The sequence below is a fragment of the Leuciscus leuciscus genome, assembly GCF_965113295.1.
Source record: "Leuciscus leuciscus genome assembly, chromosome: 3".
NCBI lineage: Eukaryota > Metazoa > Chordata > Actinopteri > Cypriniformes > Leuciscidae > Leuciscus > Leuciscus leuciscus.
In genome coordinates this window covers 34,978,844-35,003,986 of record NC_138727.1, presented here as the reverse complement: position 1 = coordinate 35,003,986, position 25,143 = coordinate 34,978,844, and the positions used below count along the sequence as shown (strand labels likewise).

Sequence of the window (25,143 nt, the reverse complement as noted above, 5' to 3'; positions counted from 1 at the left end):
GTATGAGCCCTGTTTTTTGACCGCAGATCCTTTCCTGAGTGATTGAGTGCATCTATGCATTCTGGTCCTGTCACACATCAGCTTCTCTCACACACAGCTGACCCTGAGATTTGAGCTCTGGCCAAGTTCTCCACAAGCACGCACAGACCGGAACAATCTGGGATTCACAAACTCCCTCTTTATTTTTTAAAACGCCGGGTTGATGTCTTTCTACACTGTTGGATAGGTGACCTCCACAGAGACATCTCAATGATTGAGGGTCCAAATAAAAGATGAGTTGTGGGAATCAACACTGAACTGGTCTTTGATGCAAGAGGAGTGAACTGGTGTTCTGTTCAGCCTCTGAACAGCTGCTGTTATGGTTCGACTGTTAGAATGAAAAGAAAGACTCATGAGAGGATGTAACTGTTGCCGAGCTCTGAGAAGACCATTATATATGCTTAAACCTGCCAATTCCCAATGCATTTGATCTGGAAGTGTTTGTTTTCTTGTCAGCACAATCCCAATGTCACCTTGCTCTCTTTTAAAGGGGCCATGTCAATAGCATTTTACATTCTTCATGTTAGCTTGTTAGCTTTGGCCAGAAAACAACTGCCTAGAATACCCTAACAACCATCTGCTCATGCCCTAGCAACCTGGAACACAGTGGTGTGTTATGCATGGGCAAACGCCAGTCATATTGTCTTCACAAAAGTTTTATCTAGATTATTTATGTCTGTTACCAGATGCTTTCAAGCTATGGCCGTTTCTTCCCATAGTTGTCATTTTAATTTTCTCTGCAGTCGGGATACTATTTGATCTTGATTTGACTTATCTTGTTATTATCAAAGTGTCTTTGAGGCATGTGTACATCTTGGCTGATGTTAGTTGAGGATTTGGCTCAGTTCTGTAATGTCTGCATGAGTGCTGTTATATTTGGCAGCGTAAGGCCTGAAATTCACAGCAAAGTGACCTTATTTTGTGTCCTGCTTCATGTTGGCATTCTGATGATGTTGGATGGGCCCTTTTTCGCCAAAACTAACCGCCATTATTTTGCTTTCCTTTCGAAGCATCCATTGAAGTGCTCAGGCAAAATAGCAAACATAATTTTGGATCTAATTTGGTAATGTTTGTTATGATGTAATTAAAGACGGCCTTCTCCCAGGTCACTTTCTGTAGATGAACGTTAGCGAAAGTTTGGGGTCAGTAAGATTTAAAAAGTAATAATAATTGTATTCAACAAAGATGCATTACATGTTTTCCGATTTAGATTTTTTTTTTCAAGATTTCAATGTTTTTCTTTCGTACCTTCTATTTATCAAAGAATTCTGAGAAGAATATATTGTGGTCCCAAAAATATGATCAGCACAACTGTTTTCCACATTGATAATAATCAGAAATGTTTAGTGAGCAAATCCTCATATTAGAATGATTTCTGAAGGATCATGTGACACTGAAGACTGGAGTAATGATGCTGAAAATTCAGCTTTGATCGCAGGAATAAATTACATTTTAAAAGAGATTACCGGTAAAATAGAAATCGGTTATTTTAGATTGTAATAATCTTTCACAATATTACTCTTTTTACTGTACCTCATACCCTCATGTCACGATTCGATACATATCACGATACTGAACTCACGATACGATATTGCGATACTCTTAGACATATGGTAAAAACGGTTTATTCATTATTCTGTTGATTAAAATGCTAAATTTGGTCTTACATTGTGGGTGTAAATGAATAGGCTTGGACTTAGTGCAGGAAACCCAATGCACAGGACAATGGTGACATCAGAATAAAAATATTCATGATTCTGAAGCTGAAAACAGAATTATTTTAGACGAATATGCTTGTACTCTTTCACTGGCTAGAGATATTTCATATAATGTAGACACTTTTTTTATATATAAGACATTTGGCATTATCAGGACCCACAAATATTCCCTCATTGCATTATTATACATTATATTCAACATTATATATAGTAGTTTAATGTAGTACTGACCCTAAAACTCTGTAAACTTGAAATTTTTCACACACAGTAATTTTCATTTTGGGTGAACAATGCATATTGTCACTATCCACGATACATATTGTTGCATTTTTGTATTGCGAAATATTGTGACGCGATATATTGTTCTATATTGGGTGTCGGGATGTCACTGTATTTTGTCCCATCATGCACAGCTCCTTGTTTCCTCTTAATTCGACTGTGATGTCTAGCAGCGGTCAGTCTGTCTCAGTTGGAGATGGAGCTCTTCCCAGGCTGGCTAGACTCAAGCCTGTCTCACACTCGTCCTCTCGTCTCTCCCTAAAACCCCTCTGAGGCCGAGCCACCAATCAACTGCCGAAATGGATTATACATCCTGCCCGACCGCAACCGAGCAGAACCATGGGAAAAGAGGCAGTGTTGGAACAGGTGCTGGAGGGAGACGCTGTTCATTACACTCCCACACACGTCCTCTCGTTTCACAGTGGGCTGTGAAGCACAGGCCTGAATTGCAAATACAGGTTTCCTCTGATGAATTGAACAATAGCTGAGGTGTTTTATTGGGAATTATAAAAGGGCCCGTGCTGTTTATTCATATTAATCACGTCGTTGCTCATATAGAACCGGCTTTTGTGCAAGAGTGAACATTCTTTCTTTCTGTTCCTTTCAGCTCTACGCGATCCCGTGGTTCCTTACAATGTTCACACGTAAGTATTAGTGGCTCATGTTGACTGCAGATCTGAAGCAAATAGGACCTTATTATAAAGTTTCATTTTTTTTCCTCCTAAAGTTGACTAGCAACATTAATATGAAGATCTTCTACATGAAGGCTGAACAGTGTTGAGATGATCCAGATGGTAAAACTATAGAAGGACATACAACCATATAACTAATTATAGTGTTTTTTTTAAGTGATTGTCTCTGTAGTAATTTATGCATTCGCATTTATTTTGTTTTGGAATATGAAATATGCGTTTATCTTCAAAGACATAATCAGAACATGAATTGTTCACTTTCAGAGACTTGCATTTCCAAAACAATAAGCACTGATGGATTAATTATGCATTGTTTTATCAAAAATACTGTAATATGCAGTAGCTTGTGGTAAAAATAGACATAATAATAATACTGATAATAACAAAAATAATAATTATAATTCTTTATCATATATATTGAATAGTAATATTGTTAATGCTGTTAATGTAGTAATATTAGTTATTTTTTATTAATAATAAATATAGAAGATCTGATTTACATTATGTAAAACTATACTTGTTTAATTATTAAAATTAAAATAACATTTCAAGATGCTTTGTTTCAGAGACTTGCATTTTCTAAACAATAAGCACTGATGGACTAATTGTGCATTGTTTCATCAAACATTGCAACAACTGCAGTATTTTGTGGTAAAAACAATAATAATAATAATAATTTTCTATTAATATTTTATTGTTATTGCTACTATTTTTATTGCTATTAATAATATAATAATTATTGTTTTTATTATTAATAGCACAATATTAACAGTGTAAAACTGTACTTGTATAACATTAATTATGCTCTGTTGTCTTTTGATGATCACACAACAAACAATAACTTTATACAACTTAATAAACAATAACAACTGATTTTTTTTATTTTATTAATATCCCAAAAAAACAATTCAAACAATGTCAATTACATACAATATATTTTTTTTATAAACATGGATAGTTCCCGTTTTGGAATCTGAAAATACACAATCTGGAATTACAAAAACACACAACATAGCAACAGCTATGATAGAGTAGGCCTGTTGACCATATTAATGCACAGCTGTTACAGTGCAAAGGCTGCAAACTATACTCGCAATAAGTCATTTGTTGTCCCATTTCCTCCGCAGATGTGTTCCCCCTGCACAAGATCTTCCACCTGTGGGACACTCTGCTTTTGGGAAACTCCTCTTTCCCCTTTTGCATCGGTGTAGCTATTCTGCAGCAGCTGAGAGACCGTCTGCTGGCCAACGGATTCAACGAATGCATTCTGCTCTTCTCAGACCTGCCCGGTAAGAGTCAACGGCGCACAGAAAACATTTTATTTCCATATTCTTTTGTAGCATTTGAATTGTTTCCCCCTAAAGTTCAACTGTAATATTACAAAAACAGTTGCGATTTAGTTTCCCATGACCATCTCCGACCCAACAAGCTGTTGCTTCTCTACCTTTAAGACTTCTATATGTAAATTACTTTTGTTAGGTTTAGCTAACCTCTGTGTACCAGTTTAGTCCAGACTCAGTTTCAACAGGGCAAGTTGTTGAATATTGAATAGGCATTGAAAAAGGCAGTTGTATGCTAATAGAAATTTGTGAATGACTTTTTTTGCAGTTTCGTTTGCATAAATTTGCATTGCGAATTTGCGAATGAATATTTCTGCATTGAGCTTCTGGTTAAAGTGTATGCTAGAATTGTGTAGAACAGGTGCATTGTGTGTAAATCTACTTTATGCTGTTTAAACGCTGAGTTTATACTCTTAGAAGAAAAGGTTCTATATAGAATCTTAAAGGGCTCTAATGGGGCTTTCTCACCGTGTAATAATAGGAACTCAGTTGTGGGAACTAGCCACCAGGGCGGTCCCCTGAGAACTGCATTTTCCCCTAGGGTCATTTTCTCGGTTGTAGTAGTGACTCTGAAATGAAGTAAGCCGGCAGACAGCGGAGTCATTTAAGCGCGGCATTCAACAACGTCAACAACTGGAGAATTTAGGACGCTGTGAATGGTTGAAGTGCCTGGACTCTGGCGGATACCTGTGTTTCATATGGCATGCATTCGGCCAATCAGCACACTCTTAAAACACTGGTAGTTCCTATTGTCCTGGGTTAGACTATTCGGAAGTAGGAGCTAATTTAGTTCCCTCTAAAAGGTGTTCCTAGAACTAAAATCATTCCCAGTTCCTGCGTTGTGAACATGCTTAAAAGTGGCTACTTCCTCCAGTAGTTATAGGATCTATGAAACCTTCCTCCGGTGCGAAAGCCTCTTATCAGGCGCTTCATATATAGAACCTTTTAGGAGTTTCCACCATGGGATCATTTTTTGGATTTAGATTTATTTAATTAATTTTATTGTAATTATTTTTTATTTTGATTAAATGTTATGAATTAAACACCTCTCAACATACTTTAACAATTTTTTTAAAAAATTTTTTATTTTGACCCGAAACTCCTTTTTAACACTTTTTTTTTTTTTTTTTTTTGTTCATCCGAGTGGTCCAAGACCTTAGGACTTTTTTGCACTTGAACCACAAATACACAGAAAATAATTGACTGGATTCGAGGAGTTTATGTGGTTGTAATAAAAAAAGTAACAAATTCTTCCCTCACGGGGCAATTCGACCCCCTTAGGAATGAATGGAATGGGAGGAATGCTTCAGTATACATAGAAAAAAAAAAGATTTTAGAATGTCTACATGTGTATCTGAATGCATACTGAAGAGATACTCAAGAACTGACTTTAGGACCCAGTGGAACAGCTCATTTGCTCCATATAGAGCTATACGCTGATTTCACGCAGCCGCCATTTTGAAATCGAAAGTGAGGCTCCGGTGGGAAGAACCCCGGAAGTAAAGATAAACAACAATGCCTTGGATTACCAACCTGAAGCTGCTGCCGCGATTTACACTATTGGATGTTAATATTCAATATAGGATATGTATATAGTTCATTCCTGTTTCTTTTTTTACATTCTGAATTATATATAAAAAAATATTTTATTTATAAATGAATTTCACTGTATATAGTCTAAAGTATGAAAGAAATGTATGTACATTTTTATTTAATTATTTAATTGGCACAACATCATTACACACAACAATACGCCATCGCATTCACGACTCTCCTGTGAGTAAAGGCGACACTTCCGGTTTTCTTCCCACCGGAGCCTCGCTTTCGATTTCAAAATAACGGCTGCGTGAAATCAGCGTATAAGTCCATCTAGTCGCAAAAGTCACGAAATATCATGTTTTATATTATTATTTTTCCACAAGAGGTCACCAGAGACACCCAATTGACCCAATGTGAGAGATTTTGAGCTGGTTATGCATGTATTGGAAAGTTATTTTGAATTTAAGTTGAAATAATGTGAGGAATGTGCTTAAATTATATTATTTATTGATAAAATCTAGTAATTTAATGGTAAATAAAATAATAAAAAATCAACAAAAAAAATGCAATAAAAATATTTTTTTAATTAAATGATAATAAGCTTTCTGGACAAAAAAAAGTATAATCTTAGGGCTCCGGGTCATTTTGACCTGCGAGGGAAGGATTTGTTACAGAATATGCAATCAATTAAGATATTTATTCTTATATAATAGAACCTTTTTGAAATAAAGGGTTCTTTAAAATTGAGTCAAGAACCTTCTAGGGTTCTATATAGAACCCCATTTAACCATTTTCCTAAGAGTGTAGTGCAACAAGGATGCTTATAAATACACGTGTGAGTTTGCTGCAGTTGCTGTGGAGCAAATAATGCACACTTGTCTGTTTAAACACACCTCTGTCAAACAGTGTGCTTTATTCCCTGTGAGCTTCCCGATGCCGGGGCTCAGTTTAGACTTGTTTGCGATGAGCTCAGGATAAGTTATGTGGCTTATGCCATTCTTTCCCCGTGGTATGTGGGAAGAGGCAGCTGGCACCGGTGTGGCGCTCCGGCCGGGACACCGTGTGTCTCCTCTGGCATCCGCTTGCCACGATTCCCCGAGGTTGCTGTCAACACGGAGCTGTGCCGTGGCTGAAGTGATGGACGATGATTGAGTCTAATGTGAGGGAATTAGCTGGGAGCATTCAGCGCTGCAGGAATGCTGATGGTGTGTACACTCAGTCACAATGCAGGGATTACTTCCCAAAATAATGTGAAAAATATCCGTTACCATGGCAGTTGAAAGCAGGAGAATTCCTGAAACTTGTCACCGTATCTCTGGGGCCAAAATGCTCAAAACAAGGGTTAAAGAAAGCTTGTTTTGGTAGTGAGGTGTGTGTGTGTGTGTGTGTGTGTGTGTCTATGTGTGTACTTGTAAAATCAAGGTAAAAAATTAAAAGCAGGAAAGAGGCATTTAAATGTCTTGTTCTTATTTAAATGTCAATGGATATGCATGCTGTCACTTTACGTGTAGGACAAAGCTCATGGAGACGAGGAATATGTAGAAATAACATTTAATAACCAAACTCTCAGGGGAAACACCAAACACTCACACTTACATTGACGATAACGGACAAAGACTGAAGGAGAACACAAGGTATAAATACACAGGGGCTGCGTTTACACTTGGCATTAACATGCGACCTATATCCGGATGTTGTCCACATACGCATTGAAAAGACAAGCGTAAACGCGCTTCTGATCGGAATGTTATCCGATCAGCGCGTCCAGGTTCGGTGGTAGTCGAGGACGCATTGTGATCGGATCTCAGTGTAATGTAAATGCAATCCAGCCATCGTGTCTGCATTCACAGGTGGACGTCACACAAAACCCCGCCCACTGTCATTATTCTTCCAGGAATTGCTGCACGTAGCTGTGTGATTTTGCGAGACAGTCGAGTGCAAAGTACATTGCAAATATACTGAAATGTTTGCTTTCGCACCCTAAAGTTGCAGTACCATTCATTTTCTGTAAAGAACACACATTTTTCCCACCACAGCTGGCAACGTTCTCGGATACGTTTCTCTGTACCGTTTCCATTACGGAATCTATCCACATTATTAGTACTTGCAGCCTCTTCATCCTCCTCATTTTGCGAGATTTGTCAAATGTACCCCGACTGAAATCCGATCTGTTATCCAGATACAGAAGCCACTTGATGAGGACAGGTGTAAACACACCGTGCTGCCTGCTTATGCTTGTGATCCAATCTGTGGAGCTAACAAAAAACAGGGAAAAAAGAAAAACAGTCCATGGAGGAGTGGATGGTGGGAGAAGCCAGTAGGGAGCAAGGAGCAGGAGCAGCCAGATGACATGCCAGAGACCAGCCGGGACGAGGCCCCAGGGCTGAGTCGAAGGCAGGAGGAGCCATGGTGTAGATGACTTGCTGGAAGGCGAAACCCTGGGGACGGCCGACCGAGATGAGGCCACAGATGGAGACCCTGGTGAAGATGAATAGCCCATGAGCTCACGCGAGACCGCTGGTCCTGGAGACTGAGGTGGAGCTGTGGCGACGAGGTGGAGTTTGAATACCAGAGGACAGAGGCTGAGCCGGTGGGACCAGGGACGAAGGCGGAGCCGGGGGAAAGGCGGAGTCAGACGGAGCAGAAGGTGCAGGCAGGTCGATGGCGGACCAAGGTGGAGCCGGAGGGACGAGGGAGCCCGGAGAAGCCGTATGGCCGATGGTTTCCTGTGGAGCTTGGGAGGGAGGAGCCAAGGTGAAGCCGAAGTGTTGACAGGCTGAGGTGGAGCGATGGGCCTAGAGGCTGGAGGTGGAGACAGGGGATCCTCCAGGCTAGGTGGAGCTGGTGGCCTGAAGACACTGGGCAGGTCTTCAACACGTATGGGAGCTGCAGAGGGGTTGAAGGACAGCAGCGGAGGCAGGGCTGAGGAACTGGCTGATTGAGGAGGTGGGAGAGGGAGACTGGGCGGGCATTCAGGTAATACAAGGGACACTGGAGATACAGAGGGTGCTGGAGATACTGGGGACTCTGGAGATACAGGGGAAACAGGAATTACCTTGCCAAACCAGTCTATTAGGATCTCCTCAATTCCTTCAATGTCCTTCAATTCCTCATAATATATGCCAGAGGCCACTGACATCTCATCCACAGCAGTAGTGGTGTGGGCGAGGCTCTCATCCCAGCCCTCGAGCTCCACAAGCACTCCCTCTGCGACGCTCGATGTTGCCGGCTCACACACCTGGTCAGACTCCGTTTGTGGTCCGGACTCTGTGGTGATGACACTCTCCGTCCTTATCCTCGGCACTGGCTCGTCTATCGCGGCAGGCTGGTCTCCACAGTCTGCGGTGGGCACGTGCAACTTCGTCGCGTCACTCGCTGGTGGTGGATGGCTGGTCTCTGGCGGTGATGTCATCCTCAGCAGGACCGATGGTGTATGCCGAGCCGCAGTTCACCAACACCCACTCCACATACTCAGCGAAATTTCCCCGAGGTCCCACACTGAGCAGGCGGGCCTTCGTCTCCACGTTGAGGCTTGTAAGGAAAAAGACGCTCAGCGATCTGTCAGGGAAGGAGGTAAGGCACGCCAGGTCGAGGAATGCACAGGTGTGAGACTTGAGGGAAAGCTTCTCCTGCTCCAAGCAGAGCAGTTGGACAGCCAGTAAGTCCATTATTTTACTCACTTTGAGGGTCCATTATTCTGTCACGTTACGTGTAGGACAAAGCTCATGGAGACAAGGAATATGTAGAAATAACATTTAATAACCAAACTCTCAGGGGAAACACCAAATGCTTACATTGACGATAATGGACAAAGACTGAAGGAGAACACGAGGTATAAATACACAGGAACTAACAAGATAACTAATGAGGTGACTGACAATGCACAGGTGATTGACATGACTAATTAGAACAATCATGGAACACTAGGTCACAGGACTGAACCAAAAACACAATGAAGGGGGGAAACACAGATCCAACATGTAACACATGCTGGTTATACTTCCTGTTTTTTTTATTTTTTTTTATCCTGTTTAGAGGATGTTTAGTTCTGAGGGGGAAAAAGTCACAATTGTGAGATAAAAAGTCGCATTTACCTTTTCTATTTTATTCAGTAGCAGAAACCAGGCCAGATTATTCCAGCATTTGACTAAGTTAATAACCTAAAACACCAGAGGATCTCACCTCACTCGTTGACATGTCCCAGGGAATGCCTGTTTGTTAGGCTGTCCTTCTAGTGAAGGCCACAAAGAGGATAATACTGTCATATCAGAGTTTCGGAAGACATATATGAAACATAAACACTGCTTATTGCACCTTGAAAGCTGAAGTGTTGGGCACTTGTTGCACCAAATGGAATTGCAAAAGTTATTACTTCAAACACACAGTACCAGCTAAATAAATTTTTAGAGCTTCTAGAGACTAGGGTGTCACAGAGAGAAGTATGATTTGGCGGGAAGCATGATTTAGTGATATCTGTCAGGTGGCAGGGGTGTTTTTATGAGAGGCATTCCAAACTAATTTTGAAAAAGGCAAAAGAAAATCAAATCAAAGGCAATCAAAGAGAAATCTGTTATAGATATGGCAACGATGTTCAACAGCAGCCCATGAGACACGCCATTACTCTGTCCTGTCAGAAGACAAATATCCGGCTGGAAGTGAAGCACAAATCACATTTTGACAAAAAGAGCTTCTGACTACAAGTGGCTAATAAGCATCTGTCACTGACAAGTCTGGAAATAGCTTCAACGATTCTACAGGACAGTCTTCCATCAGATACTTCTAAAAACTTGACTTCACCAGAGAACGCAAGGGATGCTGCATGGCTCCAGGCGGGAAGACATGGGTTTGATCGGTTTCCAAAGCCAGATTAACTAGCAGGGCTGTTTTGGAGCTGTCCAGTTCTGTCAAAATCAGTTTTAAACCATGTAAATCTACTGGCCTGAATAAGTATCTCGAGTCTATCACTCAGCGGCATGTAGTTGACTTCAGAAATAAAGATATTTCCTTATGAATTATAAGGAAAAAGTGGTCTGGGTATGTTTTTTAATGTTTTTTTATCATCCATTATTAATGGACTAAATCAGCTCTGGCATCCATCATCCATCAGAAATCATTGCTGTTAGATATTTTCTCTTTAGAAAAAGGAGTGCTGTACATAGAGTAGTCATATTTTTATATTAGTTTTATTTTTGTACTGTTGGTTATTTATCACCTCCTCCCACTAACTCTATTTTATTTTATTTTATTTTTTAAACATGCTTTTTTATTCTAAATCTATTATTTCTATAAATGGGTCAGAGTCAGATCAGGGTATATAAAAAGGGTAAATCACCTTAACAGACAATCATGATGTTTTCATAATATTTTGAGAGACACTTTCTGATATTGCCTGCTTTTCAATTATTAATAATATTAAAAAAAGATATCCACTACTGTTCTTGAAGATATAATAATGCAGTGAAGTGTTATTACTATCTCCAGAGTGTTACACCACCTAGACACTTTTTTACTTTAAACTCCACAAAAAAAATATCAAAACAAATGTTAAATTAGAAGCATCATAAAAGAGGTGTTTTCCGATAATTCGACTGTATTAATTGCATTTTTAATGTAACTTCACAGATGGAAAAATGATCATCGTTGATCAATGTTTTATGCTTTCTATGCTAATAAATACCTTGGTATTACTATGATTTTAGACATTCTACCATGATAATACCAATGTTTCAGGACATATATAGCATTATGTTATTACCTTTGTTTTTGGGAATGTAATGCGGTGGTACCATCGTTTTCTGTGATGTTTCTTGGAGTCCCATGCTAATATAATGGCATATCATTATAAAACTAACTATCATACAATACCATGGTATGTTGGTTTTATCAATCTACTGCTGATAAAACTTTTGCAAAGCTCAGCTAGTTGTCTAGGTAGGATTTTGTGTTTCAGAGGAAGACTTGGAGAGAATTATTTACAAACATGTCATATTATTTCTCTTTGTGAAGTCTGTAAATGTTGCCTAGGGTTTTTTAGGGCCATATGCAAAGCATCAGTATTCACAAAACAGGGAATTTGTTTCAAAGCAAAACTTTTGTCAGCTTACTGACTAGTAACATTATGCTGTGAAAATCCGCACAAGCTCTCAGAGAATTAAACGCCTTTGAAAGTTTCGCGTTTGAAGCCGAGGACGGGGCTTTTTTTCCGCAGGTTGAACGGAGGTCTCGTGGGATTGGTATCTCTTCTCTTTTCTGTCTGTAATTGTGGCAGCAATGTAATTAACACCACGTGGGGCGGGAGTTCCTGGAGAACGTGGATGAACATGCAGACATTTATGTTTGAGAAGGTCACGGCTGTCATTTCTTCCACCACATGCTGTTGAGTTGTGCTCTTGCACTGCCTCTGCCTCTGCTGTTACTGGATCTCCTTGGCAGGCGTCCATGATGGGGGCCGTTATCTAGCATCTTGAGATTGTTTCGGTTCGTTTGTCTCCAAATCGCTCGTTTTAAATGGCTATTTCCTGGTCGCAGAGGAGCGAGTGGCATTAAACATTTAAAAGTCATTGGAAGAAGGAGGCTGGTGTATCCAATCGGGCTGCAGGGTCGATGCCAATAAGATTTAGGGATTTCATATTTCTGTTCTTTTCGCTGGCAAGCCACATGAAAGTCTGAGGAGTTGAGGAAGAAAACTCCTTTTATAGGTAAAATATTTGTCCTTGCTGCTTACCAGCTCACTCTCGGTTTCCTTCAGTCAAACACTTTCAGCTCAAAGACACACATGTTGATTTCACTGGATTTGTGAAGAGTTTTTATATGCAAATGTTTTTTTTACCCAAACTCTAAACCAAATCAGTAGATTTAAAGGACATTTACACAATTTGGTCTTTTTAACTATTGCCAAACCTGCACACAAATGGTAATCAGAAGCATTTGTTCGTCCTTTGAGATGGTTAATTTTTTCTCTGAGGTCCAGCCATAATTGCACAAACGTTGTTCAACTCATTTTTACATTTGCAGCAGAACATGTGAGCACAAAGTGAGTTTTCTCACTTACCACAGTGCTACAGTGTTGTGGATGCTTGCCAGGGCATTACTGTTTGTTTGCTAAGGTGTTCTGGGTGTTTGCTAGAGGAACAAATGAATATTCTGAAAGTTTTATGATAAAAATATCAATATTTAGTGAAGTGACGTGACCATACTCAGAATTTGTCCCCTGCATTTAACCCATCTAAGTTAGTGCACACACATTAGGAGCAGTGAGTAGTGAACACACACACACACACACACACACACACACACTGCAAACCGTAGACACACACAGACAGCCATTTTGCCGGAATTAAGAATTGAACCCGCAACCTTTGGGTCCGACTCTCTAACCATTATGCTACAAAGATGCTATACATTAATAATTGTTATTGTTAACCACTGTGATTGAAACTCTGAGTCTTTTTTTTTTGAGTTTCTCAAAAGCATCACAAGCTTGATTGTAGAGACCATTGGTGGCAATTGTTCTACGATCAACTTAGGCTTACGATGATTTTGGGAAACGCAGCCCTGACCAGTTTTGTCAACTGATTCACGACATCCGATTGACAACATCCGACTCAAAAGAATGATTCATTCACAAATCGGATATTGCTTTTACTTTTACTTTCATTGCTGTTGTTATAAATAAAAAGATTCAACTTGGGAGTAAGCTACACTAAAGTAGTAATGTTTTTTTTGTTTTTTGTTTTCAGGCTATTGGCTGTTTAGAATGTTTTATGTTTTTTTTTTAATTGTTAGAATTATGTTTACATCCTATACTTGTTATCTGTTTGTTTACCTGGTCAAAGCTTTTCTTTTCTTTTTTTGTGACAGTGCACTTTATTCTTTGCACTCTTTCAGACTTTCAGATTACAGTATAGAAAAAAAGTTTTGTTCAATTCAGTGCTGTTATAACTGTAATAAACAGAAATAATGTATATTGGTTATGTATATCGGTTATCGGGCATATAAACATGTGAAATCAGTATCATATTAGTTATAAAAACCCAATATTGGTCGTTTCTTCCCTATTGTGACATATCTGAGGGAAATGGCTTCTCAAACAAGAAAAAAAAAAGTAGGGAAGGACTTGATTTTGTCCATGGGGAGTTGACTGGATGGTTGTGATTTTCTATTGGTGGATCTCATGTGAGTGACAGGTTGATCCCGCCCTCTCGCCAGTAAACGCATCATCAGAGAAGAGATGACGCTGCAGGAGAGAGGGGAAATTATTTTGATTAAAGATTATGAGGGCACATAACAAATACAACAATTTACCATAAAAACAAGAACCTCTTCCTTAGAATTTTAAAGCGCATTATTTATGTATGCCCATGCCCTACTCCCATTCCCATAGCATCCAAAGACATTTTTCCATTGAGACTTTAAGCACCATCATCACATTCCTCTGTCCTAACGTGTTTGTTTGACCCACTTGTTGCTACATGACTGTGTTTACTTTACACACTTGTTAGCGCTAAATATAGAGTTGGTGAATCTGTGGCTTGTAATTCCTGCCTCCCGTACACAAACGTCTCAACTTGTTAATAACATGTTTTAACATTTTTTTCATTTTTATTCTCTCACGCAGGTTACTAATTAAACCATGGAGACTGGGTTTGTATACATGACTGCGTGTTTTGTTTTGGCCACAACTGCAGACATCCTTTTTGGTTTTAAATCACAAAAGCATGTATTTCGTTGGAGAAAGGTTGTGGAGGTGAATTTTTCTCCTCAGTCTTTTTTATTGCCTCATAAAGAGGATGGCTAACCGCTATCACCTTTATCAAGGCCATTTTTCCTTTCCACTCTTATGCGTTTTGGAAACTGTGAGCTGGAAAATGATGGTAGTGATGAAATGTATTCACGAGCTGATAGGTGTTAAATGGCCCAGACTAACATTAATCCGTTCTGTCAACAGAAGCCGTGAAGCTCCGGGTGGAGTTTAGTGGAAGTGCCTGACAGATATACATTTTTAAAGTGTTGTACTGATATTGATGCCAATTAAGGAGGGTGGTACTGTTGATGATATGATATTGATGTGATACTATTTAATGGTAGCAAATGAGACATTGCTGAAATGAATTCATTTATTTCATAATATTTAATATTACATAATATCATCCAAAAAATCGAATTAGTGTATCTTTGAACAAACATTTTTTATTATTTTTTTTCTCTAGCTTTCAAAAGTTTTGTGTCAGTAAGATATTTTTTTGAAGAAATTAATACTGTGATGCATTAAATTGAGCATAGGTGACAGTAAAGATATTTATAATTTCTATTTTAAATAAATTCTGTTCTTTTAAACATTCAGGTCATCAAATAGTCTTGAAAAAAATATGCCAAATCATCATATTAGAATGATTTCTGATTGATCATGTGACACTGAAAATTCAGCTTTGCATCGCAGGAATAAATTGAATTGTAAAAGATATTAAAATAGAAAACTGTTATTTTAAATTGTGATAATATTAAAAAATATTACTGTTTTTACTGAATTTTTATAAAATAATTGCAGCCTTGGTGAGCATAGGAGACTTCATTTAAACTCTGTCAAATAACGATATCGGCCACCATATCGGTATCGGCCGATATACTGTATGTTCATTTTTTATGTTATCGTTATCGGCCCGATAAGAAAATTGGGCTGATATATTAAAGCTGATAAATAATGGATTATTTCCTTCAGCTGAGACACTTCAGATGCGCACTGTTTGCCATGATGCTTTTGAATTGCTTGAAATATGACTGGAATCACTCAAAAAGGAAAATACAGTTTAACATGTGCAGCGCTAGTCTGTCATATAGGCTACAGAAAATTATAATGAGAACATTATAATTGTGTGCTTGGTACATCAATTTAATGGTGAGACTTTTGTTTTTGTAATCAGGCTCTAATACGAGCTGGATGGCGCCTTGCATGGCTGACACCGCCGTCGGTGTATGAATGTGTGAGTGAATGGGTGAATGTGAGGCTATATGTATGGGGGTGGTAGTGGCGCAATGGATAAGACACATGCCTTTGGTGTGAGAGACCCGGGTTCGAATCCACTGTGAGACACCAATGTGTCCCTGAGCAAGACACTTAACCCCTAGTTGCTCCAGAGGCGTGCGACCTCTGACATATATAGCAATTGTAAGTCGCTTTGTATAAAAGCGTCAGCTAAATGAATAAATGTAAATGTAAATGTAATAAATGTGAATTTAGATTTATCAGCCAATATATCAGTTATCTGCTTTCAAATATAAGGAATTATCGGTTATCAGTATCTGCCAAAATTTTCATACCGGTGCATCTCTATCAAAAATCGTATTTTACCCCAATATTTTGAACTATAGTTTAATTAATACTTTTATTTTGTCATTTTTAAGTGTAAATTTCCTGTTAATTGAACCAAGCAGACTTAGTCGGGGCGGCAGTGGCTCAGTGGTTCATGTAGATTGTCTACAAACCGGAAGGTTGGTGGTTCAATCCCCGGTTCCACTTGACCAAGTGTCGAGGTGTCCATGAGCAAGACACCTAACCCCAGCTGCTCCCGACGAGCTGGATGGCGCCTTGCATGGCTGACACCGCCGTCGGTGTATGAATGTGTGAGTGAATGGGTGAATGTGAGGCTATATGTAAAGCGCTTTGGTGGCCATAGGTCTGTGAAAGCGCTATATAAATGCAGTCCATTTACCATTTACCATTTAGTCATGGCTCAGTGCTGATATAATTCATAATAAAAAATCTACCCACTAGTTTAAAGTGAAAAAGATTCACTTCAGCTATTCACCAGGTGCCCAAAACATGATCATGATAACCATTTGTTTACACCAAAATATTGTAGTTACTAGCGTTATTGTCATTACAAGCATAATAATAATGTCTGTTCCACATCCTGTAGAGGCTGATTTCACTCCTTCAGTCATAGTGGATGAAGTCAGGAGAATTTAGTAGTGTGTAATTTAGTTCTTATCCAACTTTACTACTGAATCCAGATGACTCCTTCAGGCGTGTCTATTTCATGCCATGTGAAAGTCAATATCAGTGTCTGAATAATGTCTGCATCTAATACTGTGACGAAAGCTGTGTTTATAAAGATGAAATGTGGAATGCATAGCCAGACCTGTCTTTCAAATGCATGGTATTTGTCTTGACTACAGTGGGAATTCTGTGCTGGAAGGCGGTGGTGTTTCATGCAACATTCATGCATTGTGACTGAATGTCTTTACTCATTCCTTTTGTGCCACTGTGTTGGGTTGGGATTCGAGAACCGGTTCTTGTGGAGTCTGGATTGTATGTGGGGCAAACATGTGGGATGTCAAGGACCCCCTAGTGCATGCACTGTTCTCAGCAATTGGGAGGATTGTATGTGAGAGAGTTACGGCTGAGGTGACAAGGCACTATATTTCTGATGTGCGAATGTCTCGAACCTCCAGATCCATATGTCATTCCTCATCTCTGCGTCTAGATTTGGGTCAGTGGAAGGAGGCACAGGGAGGTGATGGTTGGAGGAAAGGCGGATCATCTGTCAAGTCTCTAATGCACTGACTGATTGGTGCCTCATTTCTCATGCTGTTTGTATTCATCCTCCTCTTCCTTTCTCTATTCCAAAGCCTCGCTTGCCATCTTAACTGGAATGAGCCTTATCATAGGTGACTGATTTGAAACACTGCTGACTTGATTTCAGTAGCATGCAGTAGTCAAGTTCCAGACTTGAAAATTCATCTAAAATTATTTTGTATTTTTTTTGCATTGTAATTTTTTAACTTGAGAATGTGTACAAATTTTAAAACAAACGTGAGTGCTGAGATGCGATGCGATGGCAATGTGTAAAATTTATAAAAGATTTATATGCCAAATAAATGCTGTTGTTTTGAATGTTCTATTCATCAAAGAATCCTGGCTTCACAAAAATATGAAGCAGCACAACTGTTTTCAACATATGTAATAATAATATATGTTTCTTGAGCATCAAATCATCATATTAGAATGACTTCTGAAGGATCATGTGACACTGAAGACTGGAGTAATCACAGAAATAAATTACATTTTAAAACATTAAATTAGAAAACAGTTATTTTAAATCGTAATAATATTTCACAATATTGAAGCTTTTAGTGGGTTTTTTATTAAATAAAGCCTTTGTGAGCATTAGAGACTTCTTTCAAACGCTTAAAAACATCTATATGCTCTATAGGTTTAGAATGGAATATAAAATCTATAATCTGTAAATGTAGTAAGTCACAAAAAATCTTGGTATAACGGTCTTTTCTTGCTTTAAAATGAAGTATGTAAAGTTGTGACTCATCCCAGAGCTTGTTAGTTTGATTCATGGCTTAAGGAATACATTTTTTAATTAAAAACACCTATGAAGAAAATTATTAGGAAAAATACCTTTTTATAATCTCCAATTTCTGGATTTTGTTCACTATGTTTGTCGCAGTGTATTGCATTATGAGATTGTCTGTCTTCTCTGCCACTGATATATGCGATGCTCCCTACCTTTTAGAGCTGTCACGTCTGTTGCATTACAATGATGCCTTAAAATGCTAGCAGCAACTTCTAGTACAGCTCCTCTTTCTCTCTCGCTCAGTCTGTCTTGCCTATACTACTGTAGAGGACAGTAATCTTAGCCCCTCAGAGTAAGTCCAGTGTTTATAATCCAGTATTCAGATCATATCCTCTTAAATAAAATGAAGCTGTCACACTCGGCTTGATTTGAATAGTAGACCAAGCATGCTAAACCATTTCTTTAGGGATACTTCTTTCGCTAACAGGATAGAAAGTGAGTGAGATAGCGAGAAAAGGATTCCTGATTTGTTTATATCCATGTGAATCCCTTTTACTCTAATCTCCGGTTTAAGGCTCATGGCTCAAGAGAGTTCGCTTTGCATTTGAAGGAAGCAGTTGAATCTCCCCTTCATCTGTTACTGTGAGAGTGTGAATGAAGTGTTGATGTCTTCACTAAATTTCTTTGTGACTGAATGAAGCATTGGCAAGAAGTCAAAGTCTCTGGATCAGTTGGAGGGAAACTCCAAGGTCATACAAGTTTAATTAGGCGGAAGTTACACAGTCTGTGATTCTCCTGTGGCTTCGCCAAATGAGCATAAAGTTGCTGTTCTTCTTAACGCTCTTATGATATTTAACTCGCCCAGAACTGCAAGTATTCATCAGCTTAGGACTTGCTTATCATTATGAAATAAATGTATTTAGGATCGCCATCCTTAAGCACGATTGTTGTGAAGCAACACTTCTCTCTTTCCCGTCAGAGATCGACATTGAACGCTGTGTCCGGGAATCCATCAACCTTTTCTGCTGGTCTCCTAAAAGTGCCACCTACCGTCAGCATGCCCAGCCAAACAAAACTGCCAGTGACAACAACAGCTTTGGGAAAACACCTTCCTTTTACTCTTCGGAATATCAGGACCTGACCAAAACAGACCTGGTAAGTGTCCTGAATTGACCTTTGACCTCTAAGTGCCTCAGCTCCATAGTCAGTCTTCTTAGAAAGAAGGTTTGATATATATAACAGTCTGATGTTGAATTCATTTCAGAAGATTATTTACTGTAACCTAGAGCTGCACGATTAATCATTAAAGATCGTGTTCTCGATTCAAACACCCATGCAATCTCATTCGCCTGATTATAACTTTGACAAAATCACACCGGAACATCTGCGACGGCTCTGCCGCTGAGCCACAGGGAGTAGTTGTCATGTATAGGTATGAAACAGCTTCAAAAACAGTCTTTTCTAGAGCTGTAATCGGGCCTTAAAAGTTCGGCCCGAAAAGGCCCGAGCCCGACAGAGTTTGGCCCGAGCCCGACAAGTACATTTTGATTGACAGCTTTTTAAAAGCCCGAACCCGTTTACAGCCCGACTGTCCAAAAGGCCGTCTATCAGCAGTGATAAGAGTGTCGGAGAATAGCGCGGACACGCGCTTCACACCGCGAGCCGGCACACGCACCACTCGGCGGAAAAGGGAGAGAAAGGAAAAAAGAGACTGCGCCGCACGCACACAGCTTTGTCTTTCGTAAAAAAAAGGAGTAATTTATACATTTTTTAACATCATTTATTCATGACTAACGGAGGCTAGAGGCCACTTGGAAGTTGGAACAAAGAAATAAAATAAGTCCTCCAGAGACCAGCCTCCATTTCACCTCCTCAAGATCCATTTTCACGCTAATCTAAACACATCACCTGACCGCTCATTTACCACGCAACCCGAAGCGCGAGCCCGAGCCCGGCCCGAGCCCGTGTAAAATAATAGAAATTAAGACCGAACCCGACCAAACCCGTCGGGTCCCGTCGGGTTCGGGCAAAGATCTTCAGCTCTAGTCTTTTCAACCACACGGTATCAATATTTCTGTTACAAATATTCACATTATCATAGAAGAACTGGGATAAAAGTGTATCGTTCGGATATAAACACTGATGTTTACGGAAGCGCTAAAAATAGAGTGAATCAACTTTTGAAAGTAACATGGCGCTTCAAATAATGATTTTATCCATTACATCGTTACGCCACCTGGTACTGTTAAAAAAATAATAATTTGCCATTGAATTATTCGTTCAAAAAATGCTGATTCATCCAGTAATGAAACAATTAAGTGCTTGTACTTATACTTATGTGAGTCGTTGAATCATTCATTCAAACCATTTCTTAAAGCGACACTATGTAACTTTTCAACCTTCATAATATATTTCCAAGATCCTTGTGATGGTACATCGACTTACAATAGGTTGAATGACACGTCTGCCATAGCCTGACAGGGTCTGTATCGCTTTTACTGGCACTATGTAACTTCGGTGTTCGGGTAGTAACAAGAGCACAAAAAGAACTACAAAATTCGACTGCTTTACGGCATACGTCACTTCCCCCACCACTTCGTCAAATTTGGACGTGAGAGGCCAACCAGCGTTTGTTTTCGGCTTTCGTGCGTATGTTTTTGTCATGGGGGTTGTTTACACCTGGCCACTTCATGCATTTTCTCAGCTATCCGATCGTGAAAAGTCCAGGGCCCGTATTCATAAAGAATCTTAATGCAAAAAGTAGCTCCTAGTGACACAATTCTAAGAAAATTCTTAGAAATGTGGGCGTTTACTCTTAAAATTTAAGAAAAAATCCTAGTAAAGAAAAAAGTAATTCAGAAAGCATCTTAACCCTTAAAAGAGGTCTTAAGGTCAAAATTGTTAGGAGCACGGACGAGGACTTTTAAGAGGCTTAAGAGTTTCTTTAGCAGAGGAGAAAATGGCAGAAAGACGAAGAGGGAGAAGAAATGTGTTGCAGACAATGGATGACAGTGAGTTAATAAGACGCTATAGATTAGATCGTGCAGGGATCATGTTTGTGACTGATCTTATTAGAGATGCGCTAACATCTCCGACACAGCACAGAAATGCCATAGCACCAGAAATGAAAGTAATCACTACATTACGATATTTGGCAACTGGGAAAATTCCATGTTTGATACATTAAAACCAACATTCAAACCACCACTTAAATAGACATGCCAGCAATCAGTGGAAAATAATTGGAAAGAGTGGAACAATTTGTATCATTCTAAGCCAAGCAAATACCTTATAGGAAATTAACAGCATGCATGATACATTATTACCATACCATGGTAAATAAAAATAAAAAGGATGTATATACACATATATAATGTGTGTGTGTGTGTGTGTGAGAACGGTCAAATAGGAAAAATTACGCATGTAATTTCAAAGTGAAGGCTTAGAATAGACCCTATACTTAAAATCAATTTTTTTTCCCCTTCTTGGTCAACCAACCAATCACAGTCTTCAAAAGATTGTGTCATACATAGCAACGGGGTCAACCCCGCCTCCTCACTAAGATGAAAGTTTTTGTCTTTTCCTTACTCAGAGTTGCTCTCAGATCGGTCCCGAATTGCTCTTAAGCTAAGACTCCTACGTAAAAGTTTTTAAGCTAAATTAAGAGTTTTCTGAGAGGATTCTTAGAATCTTAATGAATACGGGCCCAGGTTTAAATGCCCTCCGAAACGCATTTGAGACGGATTTGAATCCGATCCCTCAAACCACTTCAGGAGGAGATCTGAGATGCATTCCAGACGAAACTGGACAAGTGTAAATGCATATGGTTGTTGAAACCACATATGTAAATTGTACTCCTCCCAAAAATGCAAAAAAAAAAAAAACGTGTGAGAGCGTTGTATAGGCTACTATCAGAGAATGTCTAATAGGAAGAGAATTGGCACTCTCTGCTTACTTCCGGTTTCTGGACTGGCTGCATTAACACGTCTGTCCATGCGGGGGCGCTCGCAGGCGAGTGCAGAATGAATGGAGGTCTATGGCGCTATACCCATCAAAATCCACTTTTCTCAGGAAATAATTTTTTGTCTAGTAATTTGAATGTTGTATTCGAAAGGAGATGCAAAGAAATTACACATTGCTGGGTGTTAGATTTTTTAGAGTCACTTATTTGCTTTAAAAAGTCTTTTAAAATGTCAATGACGTCATACACATCGTACGACCTGAGATACTGCTTTACGGCAATCCTTCAGTCACTTTGGTGCTTTCATGCTCTGCACTCTCTTTTCTCTCGAGGCATCGACAACACAGCTGACACAGGTAAACACACATGCTAGAAGAGTTTTTGTTTTGTTTGTTTCTGGTCCCGCTTCGGATGCCACGATGCCATCAAGCGGTATCTCTGGTCGTAATCAGTCCTTCACTGACCAATCAGCGTTCATTAGCAGAATGCTAGCGTGTTACGGGCAACAACAACTCAGCCTGTAAGAAATCGAAAGGACACAAGTACTCCTTCATTCAATTTTCGACCTATAACCCATGTTGAACTTGCAAAACCTATAATAAAATTTTTGATTTCTCAACGGCAATCGGGTGAAAGAGACACATTTAGCCGTCTAGCCCCATAGACTCCCATTCAGTCTGCACTCGCCCGCGATCACCTCCAGTGGAATTCTAATGGAACTGCAACCAAGATCGATACAATGGGGCTAATAGGAAGTGCCAAGGCTCTCCGTAGATGGGCTCTGCTACTATGTTATATCCAGATATGACGACGCGCTGGAACACGCATCACCGCAGATGAGCAACTGCATCAAGCCAACGTGCAAACTATCGCAAATCAAAGTGAAAGTAAGTCGCAGACGCTTAACACACAATCTTCATCATTAAAGGGACTATGTGTAGCTTTTTAGGTATTTTATTATCTAAAATCAATATTTTTATTCATAAATATGCCCTCAATGGTGTACAAATACCAATGCCAATGATCAGACTAATCCTCGTAAACGAAGAATTTATTATCTTTATATACATAGGACGGGTAAGTCCACGGAGGCTTCCATGTAGTTCCGCCATCTTGAAAAACTATAATAGCAGAGAGGGACAAAAAGTACTAGGCCAACGCGTTTCCACAACGCGTTTTCGTTCAGAACCAGCGTCACGTGACTGAAGCCAGCAGAAGCGGAGGAGGAGAGCAGTGAGAGGCGCTTGTCACTGCCGCGGCAAGTTTAAAAGGATGCACACTGCACGATTATTTATACACCGTTCATTCATACATATGCTGAGTCACAGGATGACTCGTCGTCGTCGAAAAAGTCCAAAATAGACCGTAAAAGGAAACGTGACCGGAGATTACAAAAACAAGGGTTAATGTCGGGATAGCTAATGCAGGAGAAAGCTTTCAAAAGAGACCCTGAAGTTGCCTGCTTTCTTCTCGACAGGTAAATCAATGTTACGGTCTTAATTACAAGCTTTTTTTCATTGCTTGGTTGTGTACTTTATTATATAGACAGTCGAACATTTATAGTTAAAAGTTAAACAGGCTCTTTGATGAATAGCAGCTATTGAGTAAAGTAATGTTAGAGAAGGCTCTGATGATGATGATGATGATATCTAACAATGCACGTACTTCAAAAAAATATAACGAGTAAAGGCGGCATTACTACTAATTACCATAGTTAATGTTTTTCACAGTCAGTAATTGATAACTGTAACATTCTTTTTTTCGTTGTTTCAAGTTTCAGTTTGTTTTAAATAACAAACCTGTTCACCCGATGAAAAACTCGAAGTGCTATTATAAGACATCCTGTCATAGCTTTTTGGTACATAACGGCAACCGTAGATGCAACGCGCATTTGAAAAAGCGAGGCGCTGGAGAGCATTATTCGTTTGAATGCAAAATACAATTTCACCACTAGATGGGAGAAATTCCTACACAATGTCCCTTTAAAAGTAAAGAAACGAAATGATCTTACCAGGGCTGTTACTGCTCTCTCTTATTGCGGTCTTTGATTTTGAAATTTTAGCTGATGATCTATAAAATGCAGCTCATATCTCGGTGACGTGCACTCCATTAAATCTGCATATAGCGCGAGAATTGAAGATCGAATTTAAATCCGTTTCGCAAAAATACATTTATGTGACCAGGTGTAAATGGAATCGTTTTGATAAATCAGATAGCTATGCCTCACGAATTAGTTTGCCAGCTGAACTCAGGTGTTGTGAGGTGTATTTATCACGTAGTCCTGAGGGATATCCGACGACGCTGTTGACGTTGATTCCTGCGATTATCATGAGAACAGCTTTCAATATCTCACATAATTATCATAAATAAGCCTAACGTAGAGGTTGTAAATAGTGTAAACGAGCACAATTTGCAAACTATAATGATAAATTGCAATAATCATGTCTAATGACATCATAATGGCCAATGTTATGAAATAATGCGACGTACATTTAACTTAATTGATGTTATCTGGCATTTTGTAATGTTTACATTCCAATAAAAACAACACAAATTAAATTATACAGTAGGCCTAGACTATAGACTATTTACTTGTGATTTAGCTGCAATCATGTAAAAATGTTATAATATAATTTACGACAGTGCAAGTATTCCACAGCGACTCTAGGGGTCGCTGTTTGACAAAAACACAATTTCTACTTAGTGTGGCTTTAAAGGGATAGTTCTGCCCAAAATGATATTAAACCCATGATTTACTCACCCTCAAGCCGTTCGAGATGCATATGTCAATCATTTTTCAGACAAACACATTTTCAGTTATTTTAGAAAATGTCTTAGATCTTTCAGTGGTTTACGGGGGGATCTTTCAGTGGCCGGCGTATGACGTAGGACGTAGCGTAGGAACCGTCGTACGTAGCGTACGTCCTACGTCATACGTCGGCATCCATCTCCCGTGAACGCGCGTCGACCGTTGCCGGAAGCCAGTTTTAAATATGTATATTTTTACGACAAAACCGCACGGATTACCCTCAGAAGGCCTTCGTTTATCCCCCTGGAGCCGGATGGATTACTTTTGTGAAGGATGCATGCACATTTTTGGGACTTGAAGGAGGTGGACCCCATAACTTGACATTATAACCACTGAAAGATCTAAGACATTTTCTAAAATAACTGAAAATGTGTTCGTCTGAAAAATTATTGACATATGCATCTCGAACTGCTTGAGGGTGAGTAAATCATGGGTTTAATATCATTTTTGGCCGAACTATC

The 25,143-nt window shown here is 39.3% G+C and overlaps 1 protein-coding gene across 1 annotated transcript in view; it reads left to right on the top strand.

Moving 5' to 3' along the window:
* The window catches only part of tbck (TBC1 domain containing kinase), a 57,404-nt gene that overhangs the window by 18,458 nt on the left and 13,803 nt on the right, over positions 1–25,143 (top strand). The window contains exons 21-23 of the mRNA XM_082164307.1: positions 2,644–2,680; positions 3,856–4,017; positions 18,892–19,067. Coding sequence (XP_082020433.1) covers positions 2,644–2,680; positions 3,856–4,017; positions 18,892–19,067 — 375 coding nt within the window. The remainder of the gene's footprint in view (positions 1–2,643; positions 2,681–3,855; positions 4,018–18,891; positions 19,068–25,143) is intronic.